This window comes from Bombyx mori, chromosome 7, assembly GCF_030269925.1.
Source record: "Bombyx mori chromosome 7, ASM3026992v2".
Lineage (NCBI taxonomy): Eukaryota > Metazoa > Arthropoda > Insecta > Lepidoptera > Bombycidae > Bombyx > Bombyx mori.
In genome coordinates, this window is record NC_085113.1 from 1233654 (window position 1) to 1256746 (window position 23093).

General features: G+C 37.9%; 1 protein-coding gene and 1 long non-coding RNA gene across 11 annotated transcripts in view; one reads left to right on the forward strand and one right to left on the reverse strand.

Annotated features, from left to right (window-relative positions):
* Nucleotides 1–23093, reverse strand: part of LOC101742048 (LIM domain only protein 7) — a 210030-nt gene that overhangs the window by 92770 nt on the left and 94167 nt on the right. For 6 of the 10 annotated variants that reach the window (XM_004923229.5, XM_062669317.1, XM_062669314.1 and 3 more), the window contains one exon: nt 11674–11857. In XM_004923229.5, coding sequence (XP_004923286.3) covers nt 11674–11778 — 105 coding nt within the window. In that variant the 5' untranslated portion in view covers nt 11779–11857. Of the gene's footprint in view, nt 1–11673; nt 11858–12523; nt 12868–23093 lie in introns of those variants that run through there. The other 4 variants (XM_062669316.1, XM_012697607.4, XM_004923228.5 and 1 more) reach the window with 2 other exon arrangements.
* On the forward strand, nt 10117–11264 carry LOC134199127 (uncharacterized). The gene is made up of 2 exons (XR_009973480.1): nt 10117–10229; nt 10428–11264. It is a non-coding gene; the product is annotated as an uncharacterized LOC134199127 (long non-coding RNA).

The window sequence follows — 23093 nt, forward strand, 5'->3', positions numbered from 1 at the left end:
GGTCTTCATAAGGCTTCAGAGGAAGCGGTGTGAATGTGATATGAGGAAACAAAACGCGTTTTGATGGGACTTTCCTTCTCAATATTTTCAAAGGGAATGAATTGGGTCTTAGCTTGAAGATATTTTGGGGAAGGCTTAACGACGGCGGAAAGATCTTCCACCGAGCGGGTGATATTTGCTCGGTAGACTGACGGTCCGAATGTTGTTGTTCGGAAGTTCTATATATGCGAGCTTATCTTGAAAATGTCGTAAGCGAGATTCAGGCATCTGTCAAATATCTTGTGTTCTGTGATGGCTACCGCCACAATATTTTCAAATGATTCCACGTTGGCATTAGATGTGAATGTAGTTTTTAGAAAATTAACATAATTATTCAACCTTTAGTTTTTGTCTTAATTTAAAATGCCATAACAAATTCCTTATCTTGCATTAATCTGCGTTGCAAATAAAAACTATTTCAGATCGCTTGCCTTAAACAGGTTTATTAAAACTAAAAGATAATTATATAATTAGAAAGCGCTCGAGTAACTGTCCTCGAATATAAAGCGGATTTGGTAGGATCTTGAGATTTGAACCGGAGACATCACAAGTGACAATTTCCACTCCACGCAAAAAAGGCGCTTTGTCGTTAAGAACATCCTATTTTCAATGTCGACTTTTGGCATCGAAATGCCTGTGATTCAGGTAATTTACCAAAAGTCCCTAGGGATATAGGTAAACAAATAAATTTACCAAAAGTCCCTAGGGATATAGGTAAACAAATAGATTTACCAAAAGTCCCTAGGGATATAGGTAAACAAATAAATTTACCAAGTCCCTAGGGATATAGGTAAACAAATAAATTTACCAAAAGTCCCTAGGGATATAGGTAAACAAATAAATTTTATTGTGGACCGCGGGTTTGTAACGATGTCGGTTTTTAGCAATATTCAAGGTTATCGTTCATCATTACGACTAAACAAGTTGGATGTACACATTTATTTATAACATATGGATTTTTTATCCCACGTCATGTCATCGTTTCTAAATTAATTTAGCCTGGACATTGCTTCTTCAAGAAATAATCAAATTAGGATAAAATCCAAGTTGGGGAGATGCTCAAAATGACTTCAAAATTCTAAAGCACTTTAGAAGATTTAATTCAAAATAAAGCGGCACAAGCTAATGAATTCAGGTTTCAAGCATTCAAAGGAAATGTACCTAATTGGCTTTAGCATTCAATTAAAGTCGACCCTAAATATCGGTGCAGATCAGCTGTCACTCAAAACTGGTAACAACGAGGTCAATACCACTGTTGTCTTGCATTTCCTGCTCTGAGCCCGAGGTCGGAGAGAACGACTATTGTCACAGAAGTGAGGGTAGACAGAACCGTGTCCTGTTTTGAAACTAATTGTACAAGAGTTGCTGCCAATAATACCTTATGAATAAAATATTTGATGTGGTTTCGTTTCATTTTATAGGGCAATTAAATAGCTGGTTTTACCTGTAAAATTTGTAGACCCATATGGATTTCACAAACCACGGCACTTGAATGATGTCACATGGCGCTTTTTGCCAAAAAAATCGAATAGTTTTTCCTGTTTGGTTGCATTATTTGGAACGTAAAGTGTTTTTTTTTAAGTTTCATAACAACATCGCCAGTACAAAAGAAGAAGGTTACGAAAATCGTGAGGTATCGAAACGAGATACTTTCCTTCCGAGAAGTCGTGAGTTGATTCACATTCACAAACTTGTCGAAGACTTTACGAAGGTCAATTTAATATAATATTCCAGCATAAACTAGTCGCTCAGCCAATCGACAGTGGCGTTCGATCAATTTTTTGTTTATTTTTGGCAAAGTTAACAGAACAAGTCGTTGTTGAAATTTTTTTGAATGGCTTCAAAATTCATTGCTTTTGTGGCTACTTACTTCTAGTAAAAATATGATTAAAGAATTTAGTTCTTTTTGGTGATTAATGAGTGAACAAGTTAAGGGCGCAAATGATGTAGTGGTTACGGAAGTCCATAGATATCATAACGCTATTAGCGCCATCCACCTTGAAACATGATGATAGTCTTAATAGTATAGTGTGTATGACTGCTACCAGACCCTTAAAAAGTGGAACACGTGCTTCGTGGCAAAAATAGGCGGGATGACAGCACAAGCTCGTGCGCCCTACTACCAGGGAATGCCTCAGAACATTGCCGGGTGAATCCCTTAATCACCTTTTATGATACCCACGGGACGAGATGGGGATGTTTTTCTTGGCTAATCTTATTTAATCTAACCGGCCGAGTTAACTGGTGGTGGGAACACTCAGTGCAATGTTAGAGGGGATTTAGAGATCCGCTTCGACATAGTTTGGGCTATAGAAATACCAACTCCTAACGAAGTATCGTCAGCGCAATCCAATAGCTGACAGAGATATCGAACTATCGTATAAAATTTAACGAAATAGCTTCATATCTTTAAACGATTCTTCAAATTGTCGTCTTGAAAAGGGAAGAAGCTTAGATTTTATCTTTTGCAATATATTATTTAGCTGGATGTACAATATAACGTATTTTGCTGTAGAATATTGATATCTTTAAGTATATGGCGGCGTGTTCGTCAGGATCTCGTGTGATTCACACGCTCCACCCACGCGCCGGTTATTTCTGCACCTGCACTCAACCTGACATTTGAATCGCTCGACCTTCGGATTCTGCGTCGATCAGACGTCTAATGTGGCTCGATGAACGTCTTGTAATCGGATTTGCTATCTAAAAATATTTCGCGCTTTTGGTTAATGTCTCCTGTTTAGCTGTTTTTTAAGGGATTTTATGACCTGGTAACTAAGACCTTTAGGTCTAGTCTTATTTTAATTTCAAGTATCCTTATTTTTATGAAAAATGATAATATGGAGTGAAATGAAATGAAGATGATTAATTTAGGACATTAATCAACTGAGGTGAAATTAAATGAAATGAGATGAGATGATATGGGATGAGATGATATGGGATGAAATATAATCTCAGTAAAATGGTGGTCATTCACGGAAATTTTTTCAATGCACTTTTTGGAGGAATTCGAGAAGTTACGTCCCGCGGCTTTATTTCATTTGCCCACATTTGTGCACTTTCACAGATATTAAACAGTTAATAAACCACCGTTATTACACATTTAAACCTGAAGAATCACTAAATAGACAAAATAAAACAAATCACACAACTTCACTCCTCGCGTTCCCGCCAAAAAGTCCCCTGTTTAGCTGTTAGTTATGTGTCCTACAGGTATTCACTCTTGTCAATTAATGCTATGAGCAACTATATTTTTTTTTTAAATAGTGAATGTCGCAATAAAAATACTTCGCGGCTGCCGATACAGGCTGTCATTTTAAGCTAAAACATGACCAATTATGCTTTGCATTAAATGTTATAATCCTGCTGCTCGTCCCTAAGTGCCAAAATAACTTGCAATGAACGGTGCAATGATTATTTTTGGATTGATTTGGGGGAGTTTCATAAATAGAAGTAGGTCTGTGAGAACCTATTAGAGACATTATGTCGGATCGCAATAAACATTACGTGTTCTCCATGATGACCTGGAACTTGAATCAGTCAGTAAGTATCTACAGTCGGCATCATTGCGCCACTTTGAGTAGGCGGCACAACATGAGAACCCTCTTGTCGTGTCCGCTGGAAACTACATACCCAATCCTCTAGACTGAATGGTAAACAGTCGACGTCGCCCAAAAACACGTCATTACGAATCCTCCCAATCCATTAACGGTGCTTTTAGGTACCTCAAGCACCGGTCACCGTCGCACGGGCGAACTAACCCATAGGCACAGCCCACTGAGTTTCTCGCCGGATCTTCTCAGTGGGTTGCGTTTCCGATCCGGTCGTAGATTATGCGAAGCACTGCCCTTGCTAGGGCCAGTGTTAGCAATGCTCCGGTTTGAGCCCCGTGAGCTCACCTACACGTTAGGGTGAAGCTGAAATAGCCTCTCAAGGCTATCAGCACAGGTAGGAAAAAAATAATAATTACGTGTCCACTTTGAACTAAGGGTCTTTTATTTCAAGCCGCTCACGGTATTGTTAGAGCACGAGCCCAATTTGCGCATGCCGATAAGAGAACGACTTTGTAATCAGATTTATATGAATTTATTAAAGAACGCCCTTGTTCAGAAATAAAGCGAAAGGTGTGCTATTCGTACTTGGAATAAGATTATTAAGTGGACGACCTCAGGATTCCTATTTTGTACGATTCTTGTGCCTCCAAATTTTAAGCTATCGGAGACATTTTTAAAGAATATGTTGTATTTTCCGCCGCCATCAAACATGTCTAATATGACTAAAACAATTTAAAAGAAAAACATTCGGGCATGACTAAGAACTTGTTCAAGTTTATTTACGAACAAATATAGGAGCAGTTTTAGAGTAGCATGCTGAGCCAAACGAATCAGTCGCAGCTGCCTTTCTCGTTCCTGCTCTTTTCGGGCTTTGAGAAAGTGGACAACAGACGAATTTAATTGTTTTTTTGCCTTTTCCTCCTATCTAATATATACTACAAACTAGGCTACAATGTTGTCTAAACAAGCGTCCTAGGAAAATATTTTTTCCCCTACCTATTTGCTGGTAGCCTAAGGGGCTTTCTAGCTACGCCCGGACGGGTAGGTGAGCTCACGAACTCAACCTGACAGAATTTGCTAGCAATGAGTCTACCAAGAGCAGTGCTAAGCAGAATCTATCACCGGATCGGAATCGCGACCCACTGAGAAGATCCGGCGAGAAACTCAATGGGCTGTGTCTTTGGGTCAGTTCACTCGTCGAACTCTTCGTCGTAATAGAAACTTACTTGAAGCGACCAGACCAATTAAGTGTCCGTAGTTAAGCAAGTATCCCTATAATTTTCTGCATTCCAAATAAACAATTACTGCTTACACGCGGAAGCTAATACTGATGTTTAATTAGCAAACGCCATTTGCATCCGTGACAGTTGACGGGAGACTAATATTATTGATTAGGAATATCCTCAATTGCGTTACGGTTGCGGTGTCACTAGTTACCTGTATTGATCTCGGTATTTATATAACCGACAGTAATGTTTATTCATTATGAGTATTTCAATTTTTTCGTTGACAACAATATTTTGATTAAATTTGTTTTGTTTACACAAAGATGTATTATTGGAGATATTGAAAATTGTATATTAAATACAGTTTAGGCAGTTTCTGCTCCAAACCAGTACCCATTCTGAAGTCAAAAAGAAATAGTTGCTGTTCCAATATAGGTAGAACTGGGACTCTGACGTCCCAGTTAAGACGGTATCTGGAATTTAAGTTGTGATGTTGCACAGAAATCCATTTCGACCCACGAACGAGGTTCAGTGTCATCTTTTAGGAAGATACGATTGCGCGGTTGGACCGATGGCCTTACCTCTTAACCAAGACGGGTAGGCGAATTCAAGTACTTGACACCTAGAGATATGAGTTCTAAGGATTTTTTTTTATTTTTTTATTGTTTAGATTTGTGGACGAGCTCACAGCCTGGTGTTAAGTTGTCACTGGAGCCCATAGACATCTACAGCGTAAATGCGCCACTCACCTTGAGATATAACTTCTAAGGTCTCAAGTATCGTTACAACGGCTGCCCCACCCTTCAAATCGCAACGCATTACTGCTTCACGGCAGAAATAGGCAGAACGGTGCTGCCTACCCGTGCGGACTTACAAGAGGTCCTACCACCAGTAAACCAGCTGCATATCCATATGCTGAATTATCTATAAATCAATCATTGAATTCCCCTTCTACGCTCGAGATAAGACCTTCGGAAGCTAGCTGTGAATAGTCATTCGATGTGTCTGTACAAAACTTTACCTCCGAACATAAATAATGATTCCGTGAATATTCACAGCCTGTCCTCATCGATTACAAAATTCATTGATTCACAAAATTAGCAATAATATTGCAACAGTTTGGTAGACTGTCGTCCGAAGCAAGGCTAATATTATTAATATGTCTTCGTTTCGTGTAAATTCTTTTTAGTTTTACGTGTACAAATCATAAGATTATTGGATTTTATTAATCAACTAGCGGCGCGCTTCGGCTCCGCTCGGGTTTTTAACTAAAATTTTAACGATATTTGACGTTGTTTTATTTTTTTAAATAAAAGAACACTTATTCCGGCATAACTATAATAGTTAGACATATGCTGTTGCGATACTTTTTGTAAATAATAATGTGTTTTACAAAGTCGTAGTACATTATTTTATTCTAACATCAATAGTTTTCGCAGGGCACGCGATGTAAAGAATATTTTAGGTAATTTTTTTACACATTGGGTTACATTATTTGGAGTTTTAGTAAGGATCCCTAATTTTTTTCAAAAAAGACTGTAGCTTAAGTCACTCGGGAATAATGTAGCTTCGAAACCGTGAAAGAATTTTTCAAATCGGTTCAGTAGTTTCGGAGCCTATTCAATACAAACAAACAAACAAATATTTCCTCTTTATAATATTAGTATAGATGTTATTAAACATTTTTCGGGACACATCACTACATAGTATAAAACAAAGTCGCTTTCTCTGTCCCTATATCCCTATGTATGCTTAAATCTCTAAAACTACGCAACGGATTTTGATTTAATAGATAGTGATTGAAGGAAGGTTTATATCGACGCTTGAAAGGCAAACGTGACTAAGCGACAATGCGTGAACTTTACAGTAGACTAATTTAAAGTTGAAATACCTGAAAACAAAATTTATTTTAAGGAATCCAGCTGTAGTAGAATCTAGCTAGTAGCTGTAGGATTGAAATGATTTTAATAGACCTAGAAATATATTTTTTTTGTGTGCATCGAATATGGTTATTGCTTAGTCACTTTTTCCTTTCAAGCGTCGATATGTATAATAACATCCATTAAATAGTGGAGAAATCAATAATAAATTACAGTTTCCGAAGCGAAGCGAGGGCGGGTCGCTAGTTGTGAATATGTTCAAAAAATAGCTGTCAAATATTAGTAGAATTAAGTCGTAGATTATAAATGAGTCTTGTTTATTTCCTACCTAGTCGCCGATAGCTTTGTGGGGTTATTCCGGCTTCACTTAACTGGTAGGGGGTCTGACAGTGCTGAGTCTGGGAGGATATGCTCACATTTGCCACTAACAAGCAAAGTGCTTTATTGAATCTACCACCGGATCGGAATCGCAACTAATATTTTTCTAAGTTTATTTCAGTTTTTCATTTCGGTTTTGTCAGATTTTTTACAATGAGACAGTTGACACTATCATAAACGCAAATTGCGTTCCGAATGAATTGGAACCTACTTCACATTAGCATCCACGTGACGTCAGCAGCAAAAGCATGAAGCAGTAGTTTCGGTTTGAAGGGTAGGGCAGCCGTTGTAACTATACTGAGACCTTAGAACTCATATCTCAAGGTGGGTGGCGCGTTTACGTTGTAGATGTCTATTGGCTCTGGTATCAACAGCAGGTGGACCGTGAACTCGTCCACCCAACTAACCAATAAAAAATAGTATTTTTATTGTATAAAAGAATGAACGGATTCACGGCCCTCCTGATGTTAATTGTTACACCCGAGCCCATAGACATCATAAGATGAACGCTGCCACTTCCCTTGAGACATTTGTTTTGAACTAGTAGTCTTCGCAGCAGATATAGACAGGGCGGTGGTACCTACCCGCGTGGGCTCACAAGACGTCCTATCATCAGCAATAAAGTCGTTTCCGCGTGATAACCAATAGAAGTGTAGCATTTATAGTTTACAATTGACAAATTACAGACCGGATGGTAAGTGTGGTATGGACATGTGATGCTTAGAGAGAAGATGCATGTGACTAGGAGATGTATGGAAATGGTAGTGCAAGGTAGAGGGGGAAGAGGTCGACCGAAGAAGACATAGATGGAGTGTGTGAATGACGATATGAGAGAGAGAGGAGTGAGTGTTGAGTCAGTCACGGCTGATAGAAGAGAATGGTATCGAAAAATTCGCTGTGCCAACTCTATCTAGTGGAATAAGCTGGAGACAAAAAATTCTGATATTTCAAAATTTATCTTGTCAAAGATATCTAGAAATCCCACTTGACTTTCATATCAATCTCCTTTGCTTCTCTTTTACTCACCCATGCAAAAACAAGATGGAGTTTCGCTACAAAAAAATGCTTGCGAAAGGCTAGTTTCGCAGATGATCACCGTTTTTGCATATTCTATTATCGTTGCTGTCGCCACGGACTTACTCAGTCGTAGCGTTCTACCGTAACTTCACGATTTGCTTGGCTTAGGGTGGTAGACAGAATATAACTAGAGCATTATATACCGCAGTTTATTAAGATTATTTTCTTAACAGCGTTTTTTTATTGCTTAGATGGGTGGACGAGCTCACAGCCCACCTGGTGTTAAGTGGTTACTGGAGCCCATAGACATCTACAACGTAAGAGCGCCACCCACCTTGAGATATAAGTTCTAAGGTCTCAGTATAGTTACAACGGCTGCCCCACCCTTTAAACCGCATTACTGCTTCACGGCAGAAATAGGCAAGGCGGTGGTACCTATCCGTGCGGACTCACAAGAGATCCTACCACCAGTAAAAAAGTAACATAAGGAATTTGTCATGTAACTACTCCTTTGTCGTATCACTCTTGTCAGAGCGGTCGTGGTCGTCGTTCAGTATCATTGCTGTGGGCAGATGTTATGCGCCTCATAAGCCAATCGCCACTTCTCCAGGTTTGTGGTGAGCCTGGTACCCTCATACAAACAACCGCCATCTGCCGACTTGACTTGGCTTATCCATCGCAAGGGCAACCTTCCGATTCCAACGACAAGGCACTCTATGCAGTCATTCCCTCGCCGGAAGATAAGTCCAAAAAATGGTAGCATAAAGTTAATTATATTAAATATGTACAAACTTCTATATAGAGGACGATTGGCGCTTATCTGAACATCTAGGATTCTTTATCGTGAAGATAACGTACTAGATATAAACTGGCAGACATTAAGATACGAAGTTCCCTTTGTTTGTAAAGAAAAAAACTACATGCACACAATTTAGTTCAATAAAACCCGAATATACAAGTAACTTTTTTTTTAATGCTAAAGTGGATGGACGAGCTCATAGCCCACCTGGTGTTAAGTGGTCACTGGGGCCCATAGACATCTACAACGTAAATGCGCCACCCACCTTGAGATATAAGTTCTAAGGTCTCAGTATAGTTACAACGGCTGCCCCACCCTTCAAACCGAAACGCATTAGTGCTTCACGGCAGAAATAGGCAGGGTGGTGGTACCTACCCGCGTGGACTCACATGAGGTTCTACCACCAGTAAACTACTGGAAATTCGAAAGAGCGGTAATGACGAAACAACAAGAACGCGATATTAGGATACGGTAGGCAGCGGCTTGGCTCTGCCCCTGGCATTGCTGAAGTCCATGGGCGACGGTAACCACTCACCATCAGGTGGGCCGTGCGCTCGTCTGCCTACAAGGGCAATAAAAAAAAATCAAAATAATTAGGAGTCATTAAGTATTTAAATCACATACTTTGCTTGTAGAATCCTAATGACCTGCAAACTATTAAAGTAAACATGGCTGACCTCAATAGATATGAACAGATATAATACGAAAGGATCACATATTTTAATGGATCTCTGATAACAATTTATTCACATCTTAAATGGCAATATTCATTTACATCGACAAACTAGAGTAGGTTTTGGGCTTACATGTTTTACTAAAACACATTTTATTATTATTTATATAAATGAATGAATGAATGAATGAATAGCCTTTCTATTCAGATCCATATTACAATTATATAATTAAATATATAAAAAAACTTCAATTAAATGTACTTACATAAACCTTAATCTAGTCCCCTATTTGAATTTTACTTATTTTCTGTAGATCTGTTTTCCAATCGACAGAGGCCTCCTCCAACCTTTATTATTATTATTTACTAGCTGACCCGGCAGACTTCGTAGTGCCTAAATCGATAAACAAAAGACTTAAACTTTTGCAAAAAATAAACATAAAACCTTCGATCAATAATACTACTAGATTCGCGATTAGCGCTTCAAAAACGGCCCGAAAAATAAGACCACAAATAAATTTGTGGTCATTTGTGGTCCTTATTTCAAATTAGTATGGTCCAATCATAGCCAACAGTAAGACGTCAAAACGCTGCAATGCGCGTTCAAAAACTGAGTAAAAAACCACCGTAACACCAAGGTTTTGGAAGGAATATCTTTTTTTGGTAAATTTATATTATTAAGTGTTTTTCATAAAATAATAAACACAATTATATTGTAAATAAAACACAATTTACGAATATTGTAATTGTTTGGCCAATGTTTGCAACAAGGCACCAACTATTGTAACAAACATCACCAATTCTTGAACAGGGAATGCATAGAGTAGTTTTGTTATTTTATAATGTTATTTTTGTTTGTAGATTTCCTAGTAGCCCCTTGTCGCTGTGCACAATGGATATATATTGTCGCGAAAGAAAGAGGAGAAGAAATATAGAACCCTTATAAAAATTCTAGAATGGTTCAATGGTGGTGGCAAATCAATGCAAAAAAATATTAAAAAAACTTTATATGTATGTGTAAATATTTTAAGCGTATATGCTGAAAAGGATTTGTTTTCTGGGGGAAACGAACACAGCCATAAAATAAGCCTAAATTAAACTGATTATAGACAAATTCATTGATATAAGATTACATTATATTTGTAAAAAAGAAACCGCTCATATAAAAATGACTTCTAAAAGGCAGCTTTATAACAAACTGAATCTGTTTAAAGGTAATTAAACCTACATTATTGTTTTAATTAATTCTGTATAAAGAATACGTGGAAAACATGTATCGTGTTTCCTTTCATATTTTTTTTACTTTATTCAATTTTATTTTTTATCACCTATTTGTTGTAATAGCGGCAATGTAAAATATTATCTACTACTTTTTTGAATCGGTCAAAAATAGTTGCGACCATACAAAACAAACCTAAAACAAATATGTATATTCTGCAACTCTATGTCTTTCAATACTTACTGTGTTCTGAGCATTGAAATGTAATACCAAGAACTACATCTAGTTCCACAATACAATAAGCACGAAATTTTAAACAAATATTTTTAACCTTATAAATTAGGCTTTAAGTATCATTTTAGAATAAATATTTTTGTACTGATGTCTTTTTATGTTCAAGTGACATTTTAAATTTATTCCATAATATTCTTTTTCTGACGAAAGGACCTAAATACATATATTTTGCAATGGTAATTAAACTTTATCTTTAAGTATTAAGGTTTAGAATAAACTGAAGTCGTTAACATTATTAAACTTTTTTCTAAGAAATGAAGATGTTTTCGTGTCTGCAAACGTGGCCACTGGAGCGTCTTATTTTTGTTCCTGATCTTTAATCTAGTACTATTATTGATCGAAGCATAAAACAAACAAAAGGAATCCGTCCGACGGGGGACACATCAAAGGAAAAACAAAATTGTTATTTTTATTTCATTCCGAGCATTTTCATATTTATCTACCTTTTAAACCTTCTCTGGACTTCCACAAACAATTCAAGACCAAAATTAGCCAAATCGGTCCAGCCGTTCTCGAGTTTTAGCGAGACTAACGAACAGCAATTCATTTTTATATATATAGAAGAAGATAGATAGATAGATTAAAAATACTCACAGTTTTCGAATAACCGCTACAAGCGCTGCCATCTGAGGAGTTGCTCAATCTCCTCTCGCTGGTAGAAGCTGGCGGCGACCACGCTGATCCACTTTCAGACGGCATCTTAACTCACATTATACCACAGCACATAACAATAAGTTCGTCAGCACGTAACACTGCACTAGCACTTCACTGACACTACCTGTGAAAGAAAAAGAAAAAAAAAACAGGTAAATACTTTTTGTTCGAAGGGTTTTTGTTGTAGCCGAAACATTTTTAGGGTTTGCACTTTTTGATTAATAACAGCTGTTGTTTTGGTTTGAAGCCTGCAACGCTTCAAATTACTTATTAGTAAATGAACCGATAATTATCTCTTTCTAGTATTTTTAACGATATAAAATGACCTTGCGCTTTCGAGAGGACTTAAAACATTATTTGTAAGACGGAAACGTTTACTTTAAATCTAGTTTTAATGCAAATACTGTATTTACATCGAGAAGTAATGCAAGATAACATTTAAAAATTCACTGGGCGTCAGAGATCAGACAACTGAGTCATATTTCGAAAACGATAAACATGCTAAATACGCGATCGCGTTTTTAAATAGAAACTTAAAAAGTGTTTTGAAAATAACATTTGAAAATAGCATTCGAATTTTAATTATTTATTTGACTTTATTTCTACTAACAAACAGATGATTTAAAGTTACTGTACTTTTTGTGTTAAAACATTGTATTTTCCCATTATTTACAATACAGGTATTTTAGAGATATAACTTAGACAAAACAAAGATATCATCATTAAAGATGGCGAAAATCTAAATAATAAACTATGACATTTAGATTAAGTAAGACACAATAAAACTAACCGTTTATCAAATGCTATGCATAAAAACACAAACACCTTATGTAAGAACTAATTAGCAGATCGGAGAATTTAATAACAGCGAAATAACGCAGCAATAACACGGTTATGTGCTAATAGCCGATATTGAAAGCGTTACTCGCGTCCGTCTGGGAACGCGGCGCGCTCAGTACTGAATTGACCCCCTCGCCACAAGCGCCTCAGCCCGCGAACGAAATAGCAAGATAAAATTATTTCTCAATCGATAACCGGTTTGTTATAAACTATATTTTTTATTTCGTACACTATTTTAATGTGTTTATTTTTTATTCGCGCTACCGTTTTTCTTCGATAGATCCGTAAGATTGCGATGTTTAATATTAACTTTATTTAGGTTCAGTTTCGCTTTCGTTATGTTGTTCAATTCAGTTCTATTGTGACATTTCACTAGGCGCTTAATTCGAACAGTAAAATATACTATGATCTGATTTGAACGTTTTCACTCATGTATTTATTTTAATTTTTCTTGATTTTCTGTAGTTCGGATTTTATTTTTTTACATACTAGGTAATTTTGAAATTAGCCATGTGATATTTAAATACGACACGATAAATATGTGGACGTTCTAGAATTTAAGTATACTGTACCCAAATCAGATTTGGCGAGGAAAAAGGGCGACAATCACGAAAGATTTCTCATCACCAGCAAAGTGGAAGGAAAGTGGCCTAGGGGCGTAGTCCCATGCGCTGGTCTGATCAGATTAAGACGACTTTGGAATCCAGAATCAATGTCGCTATCCACTGCGCAGAGGACAAGAGTGAATGGAGGAACATAGTCCTAACAAAAGTGCTCCGTAAAAGTCACGACCCTCAGCACTGAGGAATACGACGCAAGGAGGAGGTACCCAAAGCAGATTTGGCAAGAAATTAATAAATTTAGAGATCAACAATTTTTTTAATGCTCATGTTTGATAAGCCGGCAATGTAAAGAGTAGACTAGACTGCTCTTAGAGGGCGGGTATTCCGCGCGTCATCTGATTTATTAGTGGCCTTGCCTTTCCAGTTGCACCAGGACTGGTGAGCGAGTCTACGTTCAGCCGGATGGAGTGAGATTTGTTAACAGCCTCCGAGTCCCTTCGAAGGAAACTTAACAGTTCGGGCAGCTTTGCGATTGCAACCCTCGGATCGGAATGGCGACCCGCGGAGAAATCCCGATGAGAAACTTTCAGGGTGGACGTTATTGTTTAGGTTTCACGTCGAATTAGAGACGTCTAATAACAGTGTTACGAGATTAGATGGATCTATTAGGACGTTGCGATGATGTATATCAAGGAAGTAATGTGAGAGCTTCAATTGGAGAATCTTCTTTGCTTGATGTAGTTTAATATTGCTAATGTCAAAGAAACCATACAGTAAATATTGAAGTCGTCGTGGCCTAAAGGATAAGACGTCCGGTGCATTCGTACATAGCGATGCACCGGTTTTCGAATCCCGCAGGCGGGTACCAATTTTTCTAATAAAATACGTACTTAACAATTGTTCTCGATTGACTTCCACTGTGAAGGAATAACATCGTGTAATAAAAATCAAACCCGCAAAATTATAATTTGCGTAATTACTGGTGGTAGGACCTCTTGTGAGTCCGCACGGGGGCCACCACCCCGCATTTTGGATGTCTATGGGTTCCAGTAACCACTTAACACTAGGTGGGCTGTGAGATCGTCCACCCATGTAGACAATAAAAATTTTTTTTTTTTTTAATTATACAACACATTCGATATTTTGTTTGTCGTAAAATTAAACAATAAGACGTATGTATGTAGGTCGCAGTGTCTTCGGCGTGTCAATTAAAATAAACTTACAAGACAACCCAAATACCGAACTCAATTTGTTCAAAACGAAGTCAATTGAGAACGCGATCAATTAAAAACAGGTCTAATGAACGTTATCTTTTTGTTTCTATATAAAATGTATACCTAATATGTTACATTTACGTGTGTTAAGTGATGTGATCCGTGTTCTATGGACCAATGGTAACCGGTTCATTTTTGGTAACGGGCATGAACATATTTTTTTTATTGCTGGGAAGGGTGGTCGAGCTCACAGACCACCGGGTGTTAAGTGGTTACTGGAGCCCATAGACATCTACAACGTAAACGCGCCACCCACCTGGAGATATGTTCTCAGGTCTCAGTATAGTTACAACGGCTACCCCACCCCTCAAACCAAAACGCATTACTGCTTCACGGCAGAAATAGGTAGGGTAGTGGTTCCCGTGCGGACTCACAAGAGGTCCTACCACCAGTAAAAAACATTAATACATTCTGAATTCTGAATATATATTTTTAATATGAACAGAAATTCAGTTAAATATCAATTTACACGGCATAAAGTTGTTGGGTCGCGTTGTACGATAGTACCGTACGCATTCTGACACGGTAGGGTGACAATGCTTAATGAGAAAAAAATTGTTGTCTAAATAATCAGTTTACCGACCATAGTTTTACGTGATAACGTCAGTGCTAGCTCTGACGTCACACGAGAATCTAGTCTCTCTATCGCTTGTTCTGCGCTCTCGCTTGCACGCTCGGGCTCAGGCGGAACGTGACACTTTTTCGTGCATGCAGTTGGTGTTCAGCGATTTATACGTATTATAAATCACGTCAATAAAAAAAATCAAATTTTTTAAGTATTAGTACGATTGCATCATGTTCCTAGAAGGACGGTGTCATAACTTTTCCCTTTACTAGTAGTAGGTACCTAGATGCCATTATGAAATCGCACGGTTGAATGTCATCAATATCGAGGTAGAGTCGATTTACAGCGCAAAAGGGCGGGACGTAGCTAAGGTATTTCTAAGCAGGTTACGGATATCCGGGTAGCACTAAATCGAAAAAATCAGAGTGGCATATCCGTGTCTTTGCATTAAAAGTCAGACAAACTGATCATGTAAGATCCACAGGCCAAACAAACTAAATTAAAATCTGTAAAAACACTGTTTGAAATATTCCTTATAAGTACATAAGACACATACCTGTCTTATTGCTAATAGTTACATTGCGAAACTCATTTATTGATTGAGATGAATCATAAATTATGGCTGTCACGTGTCCTTGAACTTTGAAAGCCATCAGTATAGGCGATAAACTAGATTAATATAGTGTTTTATATAACCGACTGGTAGTATACTAACTTTACTACCTGTTTGACTGCTGTTTATTTATAGTGTTAAATCATATGCTCCAATAAAAAGGACTGATTATCTACTTCTAAACATTTCTAGCACGCGTCTAAATGTGAGGATTTTTCGATTGAGATAAATCTTATATTTGAACTGGTATAGTAATCGGCAAACTTCTTGAGCAAATGACCTTGACTGCGCAGAACCAAATTTTAGGTCACTTTGGTGGTGAGGGTGAGGCGCGACGGCAGGGGAAATCGTATCGAGCGCGTTATTGGTAGATCAGTCGAACCTTTCGTCCCGCACCGCGCCTTCATTCCGCTTGCTCCCAAAAGTACGCTTGCGTACAGTGGAAAGTCTATCGTTATTAATCGTTAAGTTATTTGTTATAATTGCTTGTGGACTTTGTTGCCATTGCTATTTGTTGAGTGTTTGTTGATTTTTTATAAAACATACACTATGCCGTGACAAACTGCTGTAGTACTTAAAAGAAAGGGTAGAAAATTTGTGTACGACGTATATTGCTTCATTATAAAACAGGGGAAGAATGATATGGAAAAATTAAAACAGACTTCGGAAGCAACAAAAACATCAGTGAGTACTGTTAGGTGCATTATTAACGAAGCTAAAGGCTCTGGCTTGCTCGCCGTGTTTCGGACTCCGGGTAAGAAAAGATCAGGGAAGAAGAAAGTTACCGGAATGGATAGTTTCGTTCAATCTGTAATAAAAATATGTAATCATAATAACTACATAACAAGCAGCGAAACTCCGTAACGTAGAAAGGCTTCGAAGAATTTAAAGAAGATATAAATTTTAATGGCTCGGAATGAAGCTTACGACGAATTATGAAAGAGCTAGGCTTCAGATGGAAAAAAAGAACAGAAAATAATCGGAAGCTGGTAAATGAAAAAAGTAACATTCGATTACTACGAATCGAATATCTTCAAAAAATAATTAATTATAGACAAAAAAAGAAGACCGAATCGACCGAGTTGTAAACTACGCCGATGAGCCCTATGTCGACTCATCACGATGATAGCGACTCGGGTGATGAAAACAGTGATGATGAAGATGGTCAAGATTATGATAACGAAAAAAAAATTACAAATACCAGCTTCGCTTTAACTCAACCAAGACCTGGCAACAGCTCTAGTTTTGACTTAATAGAAGGAATATCTATTTTACCCCAAGATTAAATTATTACAATTATTAACCTATATGTTTTGTTGATGTTCTAATAAATATATAAATAGATACATATGTTGATTTTAATAATTTAATAGCATTATGACGCAGAGTAAGTAATGTTTTTGCACGTGAGTGTACCATGCGCAAACTTACCCCCACTACGTCAACAAATGCTGAAGAAGTTTGGCGGTTATTATAATATTATTTGTATCCCATTTTAAGTATTGAATTATGGTACATTAGGAGAAATAGTATCAAACAGTTCATTTTTTTTTTGCTTCAATAGATGGACGAGCTCTCAGCCTACCTGGTGTTAAGTGCTACTGGAGCCCATAGACATTTACAACGTAAATGCGCCACCCACCTTGAGATATAAGTTTTCAGTATAGTTACAACGGCTACCCCGCCCTTCAAACCGAAACGCATTACTGCTTCACGGCAGAAATAGACAGGGTGGTGTTACCTACCCGTGCGGACTCACAAGAGGTCCTACCACCAGTACATACAGATTTACAATCATAGTCACCCTACAAGCGGGACACTTTCTACGTCGGACTCGGCGCGTGCCCAGATAACGGCGAAACTGTCTCGTTGAATACAATAGTTCGGACACGCCCTTATTGCTGTTGTAATAAAGTTCAAGTTTATTTTGTAGGGCATTGTTACATAGGGTCACCCTGAATCTACGAAAGCCCATTGTTTACTTGTTTGTGGTAAAACTGGAATAAGGCTGGCGAAACGCACAATGTTAAATTTTAAATATATTTTTTAATACCCTGCTCTAGAAGTATTACGTCGATACTTTCGGCTTGTAGGGATAGCATTTTCCTTTAGTGAAAGTCGATATATAGATTACAAGCATTATGGACTCGAACAAGAAATAATTGTATAAGATACATCAATACAGGCAGATGATTGCCAAATGTCTCACAGATAAATCAAACTGAGTTTCTCGCCGGATCTTCTCAGTGGGTTGCGATTCCGATCAGATGGTAGATTCAGCGAAGCACTGCTCTTGTTAGGACAGATAGTCTTTCAGACTGAGCAACGTCACTCTTATAGCCGTCTGGTAGCCCCTCGAAGCTATTAGTGATTAATTATTAGCTATTAGTAAATAATAATAAAAAAACAAAAAACTAATATATTAAGCGTATCTCTTTTTTTTTGTTTGTTTTATATCCTGGTAATAGAGACCTTTAGGTCGTATCTTATTTGGAAAATGTTCATTACTTTGGGATCACTACACTTCACTTCACTAAATTTCTTCATTTAAATTGTTTGAATTGTATTTTTTATATAATTATAAATAGGTTTATACGATGTTGAATCTCTTACTAAAAAGGTAAGTGGCAACGGGCCGGAGGAAGAAACACACTAAACGTATTGGTATCACTAAGTTCACTAGCCAACACAAGTGTTTGTTAACCGTATCTCAAAATACTTTTCTAACCTACGACGACCCAGCGAGACGGTCATTGCGCACTGCTTCGGCACCATGCTTCAAGGTAGGTGGCGGGGAATTTCAATGTCGCATCAAAAAACCACAGCAAGCGTCAACATCTGGCGAACTGTGTATATTACTTATCGAGGCTAGTAAATAAAATCAACAAGGTAAATTGAAATAAATCGTTGTCGACAACCCTATAATACGCGGTTACACAAAGGACTAACGAGAGAAATCGCGTGTCCCTGTCCGTAGATTTATATATTAGGCATCTATTAGCAGGGGTCGGGAAGTTATAGTGATCGATGATAAATGCTCATTGCTCTATTGAATTATTTCGATGTTACTCCGGTTACGAATTGCTACTGGCTACATTATTAAAAAAAAATTCTACCTTAGCTGATGTTCTATAGAGGCCATATCAGCGTCACCGGGCTAGTAGGTGAGCTCACGGGGCCCAACCCTGACGATGTTGCTAACACGAACCCTAGGAAGAGCCGTGCTTCGCAGAATCTACCACCGGATCGAAAACGCGATCCACTGAGAAAATCCGGCGGGAAACTCAGTCACTCAGAAACTCAGTGGACTGTGTCTGTGGGTTAATTAACTCGCCCAGCCCTTCGTCGTAAGCGACGGGTTCGACGAGAATGATGACCGGTGCTTGGGGTAAAAGCACCGTTAGTGGATCGGGAGGATCCGAAATGACGTGTTTTGGGTGACGTCGACTGTTTACCATTTGGTCCGCAGGATCGGCTATGTAGTTTCCGGCGGCCACGATGAGAGAATTCTCGTGTCATGCCGCTTTATCGAAGTAGCATTATTAAGGTGTTAAAACGGATTAGAAGGAGGGTAAACAGATTTGTCTTCCCTTAGGATCTCACCTATAGTCTACTCGTTGACAATAGCGCTTGCAACATCACCAAAATATCAAGATATCTTTAAAGGTAAAAAAAAAAAACATAATAGCTGTGATCTTCAGTACGAGAAAGATTGACGAAAAAGCATGATACTTTTTCGAAATATTCTTATAAAAAGAAGGGCCCTCAATATATTTATTGAACAGATTTTTTTTTCTCATTATTGAAGACCACGAGTTTTGATGATCAACTAATTTTAATATAAAAATAATCTAAATTTAAAACTTAATAACTAGGAAATAAACCGGCCATTTTTAATTAATATCAAATACCACTGATTTAATTACACATCGTTTGACATTTTAAAAGAATCTCAGTTGTGACACAGTATATTAACACGAGCCAGTCAAGTTCGTTTGCGACATTGTAACGTGGCACAAGAAGCATCGTTCGTATATTTTAAGTTACGTAAATATGAAGTTATCTTTAGTTTTGAATACATTTCCAAATACTAGAAAATTCCCATTTAAATTCAGACACGCAAATGGCAGACTTTCGTGTTGTGAAACTGCAATGGATGACGTATGAGTGCAGTCTTTGAAATACGTTGGTTCCGACCAAGCAGTTTTCTGGAAATAGTTGCCAGTGCAATGCAGGCAGCTTTGGATAGCTCGCTCAGTTAGTGACCGTGTGGTCGTGACGCCGACTACCGCTGATTCGGCGTTCAGTAGGGTAGTTTGACCAGATTTTTTTTTTATTGCTTAGGTCGGTGGACGAGCTCACAGCCCACCTGGTGTAAAGTGGTTACTGGAGCCCATGGACATCTACAACGTAAATGCGCCACCCACCTTGAGATATAAGTTCTAAGATCTCATTATAGTTACAACGGCTGCCCCACCCTTCAAACCGAAACGATCCGCACTACCCTCGACACCACAGTTCATGATGCTCTACACTCGGCGGCAGATAGAGGCAAATGGCGTGGAATGATCCGGAATAAACTCTTGTTGCAAGGAGGTGGTCACGACCCTTAGTGTTGAGGAAACCGAAGCAAGAAGAAGAAGAAAGGGCAGTTTGTCAAGCTAAGGCTTGGACATGGAATATTGAGTAATACGAAGTTTTAGTTGATTCAAGTTCAGCATGCGGCATGATTTGCTCCTGAAATAGACTTCGATAAATGTGTTGTTCTAATCAGGTATTTGCAATTTTAATTGAACATTTTTAGGCGTGGTTCTTAAATAGTGCATATTATTAAAAGACTTTTACCGTTGAATCGGACCAATAGTTTCAGTATTAACCTTTCAAAATAACTTAAAATTTTTTTGGGTCACGGAAGAAACCTGTAGAAGTATATTCGACAAAGTCTGCAAAACCTTGAAAATACTACGATGATACGGACCTCTTGACAATTTTAATTTTACTTGTAAGGAATACTCGTATTTTTTATGTTCTGCACGTCGGTTCAGGGCAGGAAATAGACATAAAAATACGAATAACACCTTTAAAAAAAAAACAAGCTGTTATTCATATTGAACTGGCTGTCGTGCATCAACTATACGAATCAGGAAGTGTCGAGGTCAACAAGTAACATTACTGTCTCCCATTACTAAGAGGACAATGCTACCAACATAACGAAATGGCGGATCTCAGTAAATATATCTGGATTTGTAAATCGAACATTCGAGGAATGAAGTTCAAAGTTTAAATTTGTACATATAACACGGAACATTATGCATGATCTCCTAAAAGCTCCTAAGGGTACGCCCCCTGGTATACCAGACGTTACGTTTAAGGTTCACCAACTTTAACAAATTAAATAATCGCGCATAATCCAGAATTCGCTACCACCGACGAAGACAGGTGCCCACAATTCGACCATGGGCGCAACTAAACATATAATATAATAACTTTCTTGGTAAAACTCAAACCGGTAATCGAAGTCGCGACCGGCGTTATGCAAATCCCTCGGCCGCTAATTAACAGCGCTTGCACTATGTAATATTAGAAAATACAACATTTTAACGTGACAGGTAAAAGTAGAGAAATTTTACAGATACATATGTCTGTTAGGTAAGATAGGAAGCGGTTTTTAGTCTAGATCTAGATTTTACTTTGGGCGTTGTAGACGGTTTTTCTAGATCCCAAAATCCCAAACACGCATCGACATTGGAGGAGCTGCCAACCTGGAGCCAGCGTTCCAATCACAGGGTTATTACTTCACGGCAGTATCGTACCGAGCTTCACAACACGTGTGGCCACAAATATCGTGACTAAAATCCTGATAATAACAAATTTGTATTAGACTGTATCTCTATTTGTTTGTTAGTTGAGAAGTGAAATTGGATGGCCATACTCATGTGGAAAGATACGGTGAACTACTAGACAATGCCTTGGGAAGATTAAGTATTTAGAATACTTACTGCCTTCAATTCCGCCATTTGAGCAATTTTAAAGCTAATGCTACAAGCTCATGTTCATATCGTCTTAGTACTCTACGGAACTCTTCATTTCTGAACTGATGTTACAATAAAATTATGTTTTTATTTGGGTTTAAAGTTACATACTTTTCAATGGCAGAATAAAATCTAATTTAAAAAAATCCCTAAGTCTGATCGTAAAAAAGGCCATGGTTCATAGAAGAACCGGCGCGGCGTCAAGAATTGAAGGGATTTGTCTCTTTTCCGCCCAATTTACAACATATGAATACAAATGGTATTACTACATAGATACGTGTATGAAAGAACGTTAAGTTTAAATTTTAGTAAAGAATCATTCACTTCATTACTATAGTGCCTGTTTGTGCATTATAACAGTTATATTCAACAAATTCACAGCTTTTAGCAGCTTTTATGGGATCTTGTCGTAACGCACGTCCCTAAAGTTCAAATTCAAATTCAAGCCGCCGATCGCCCTGGTCTATACCCTAGTATTCACATTGGGTATACATGTTTAATAAGTTCATAAAACTAATTAATGCGTGCGTATCTTTCTCGTTTACTTCAAAACATAAATTACATTATGTAAGTTCCATAATCAGTGCGTACAATGTTCGTCGTAACGGTTTACGGAAAAACTGTTTAACTCGCTGCCACTATGCAGTAATATTATCCAACGCACTTATTTAATTTAATTAGTATAATTTTAGTGTGTAACTCATACGATTATCTCGTGCTCTAGATGTCGACTGAGATTTGTAATATGTAACGTTTTTATAAGTGATATCATGTGAATTATTAGTAAAAATAACCAGTATTGTAAATGGGTAGACGAATGTACCGCGAATAAAGTGTGCAATACGCAGTTATCATGTGGTCGTAGTCTTAAATTAACTAGTTTCCAAAGCTAAGGTAGCCATTGTACCGATTCAGTTAAAGCTCCAAACAAATTTGTGAAGATAGTGCAGCTAGAAACAGATAAAAGACAGAAGCAAGAAAAACGTATGCGTTGTGATGTCAAAGTACTCTAAATATTTACCTTTTTTTTGGTCAAGCGGAAATTTCGAGACCTATTACAAAACATTTTGGAGTCGGACCGACTTAAGCCCGTTTCGACTTAAGCCCGATCGTTTGGAACTTCTGGGTCTGTGGAGGGACTTCGGTTCCCTCTGTATTTTGTACCGTATGTTCCATGGGGAGTACTCTGAGGAATTGTTCCGAGATGATCCCGGCATCTCGTTTTTACCACCGCACCGCCCGCCACCGGAGTAGAGTTAAAAAAAAAGGCCCTTTTCGCTGAACCACACGCGGCCGAGTTTCGGATAATGCAGACCTCAGACTAGAGAAGCTAGGAGCAAGTGTCACCCCCACAATACACTAAGTACATAAATACCAGTAGTAAAAGAAGAAGCTCTTTCCATGACGATCAGAAGATACAACACAGAATCTTTCACAATAATTCCCACACTCATATAATAATTTACGAGGATA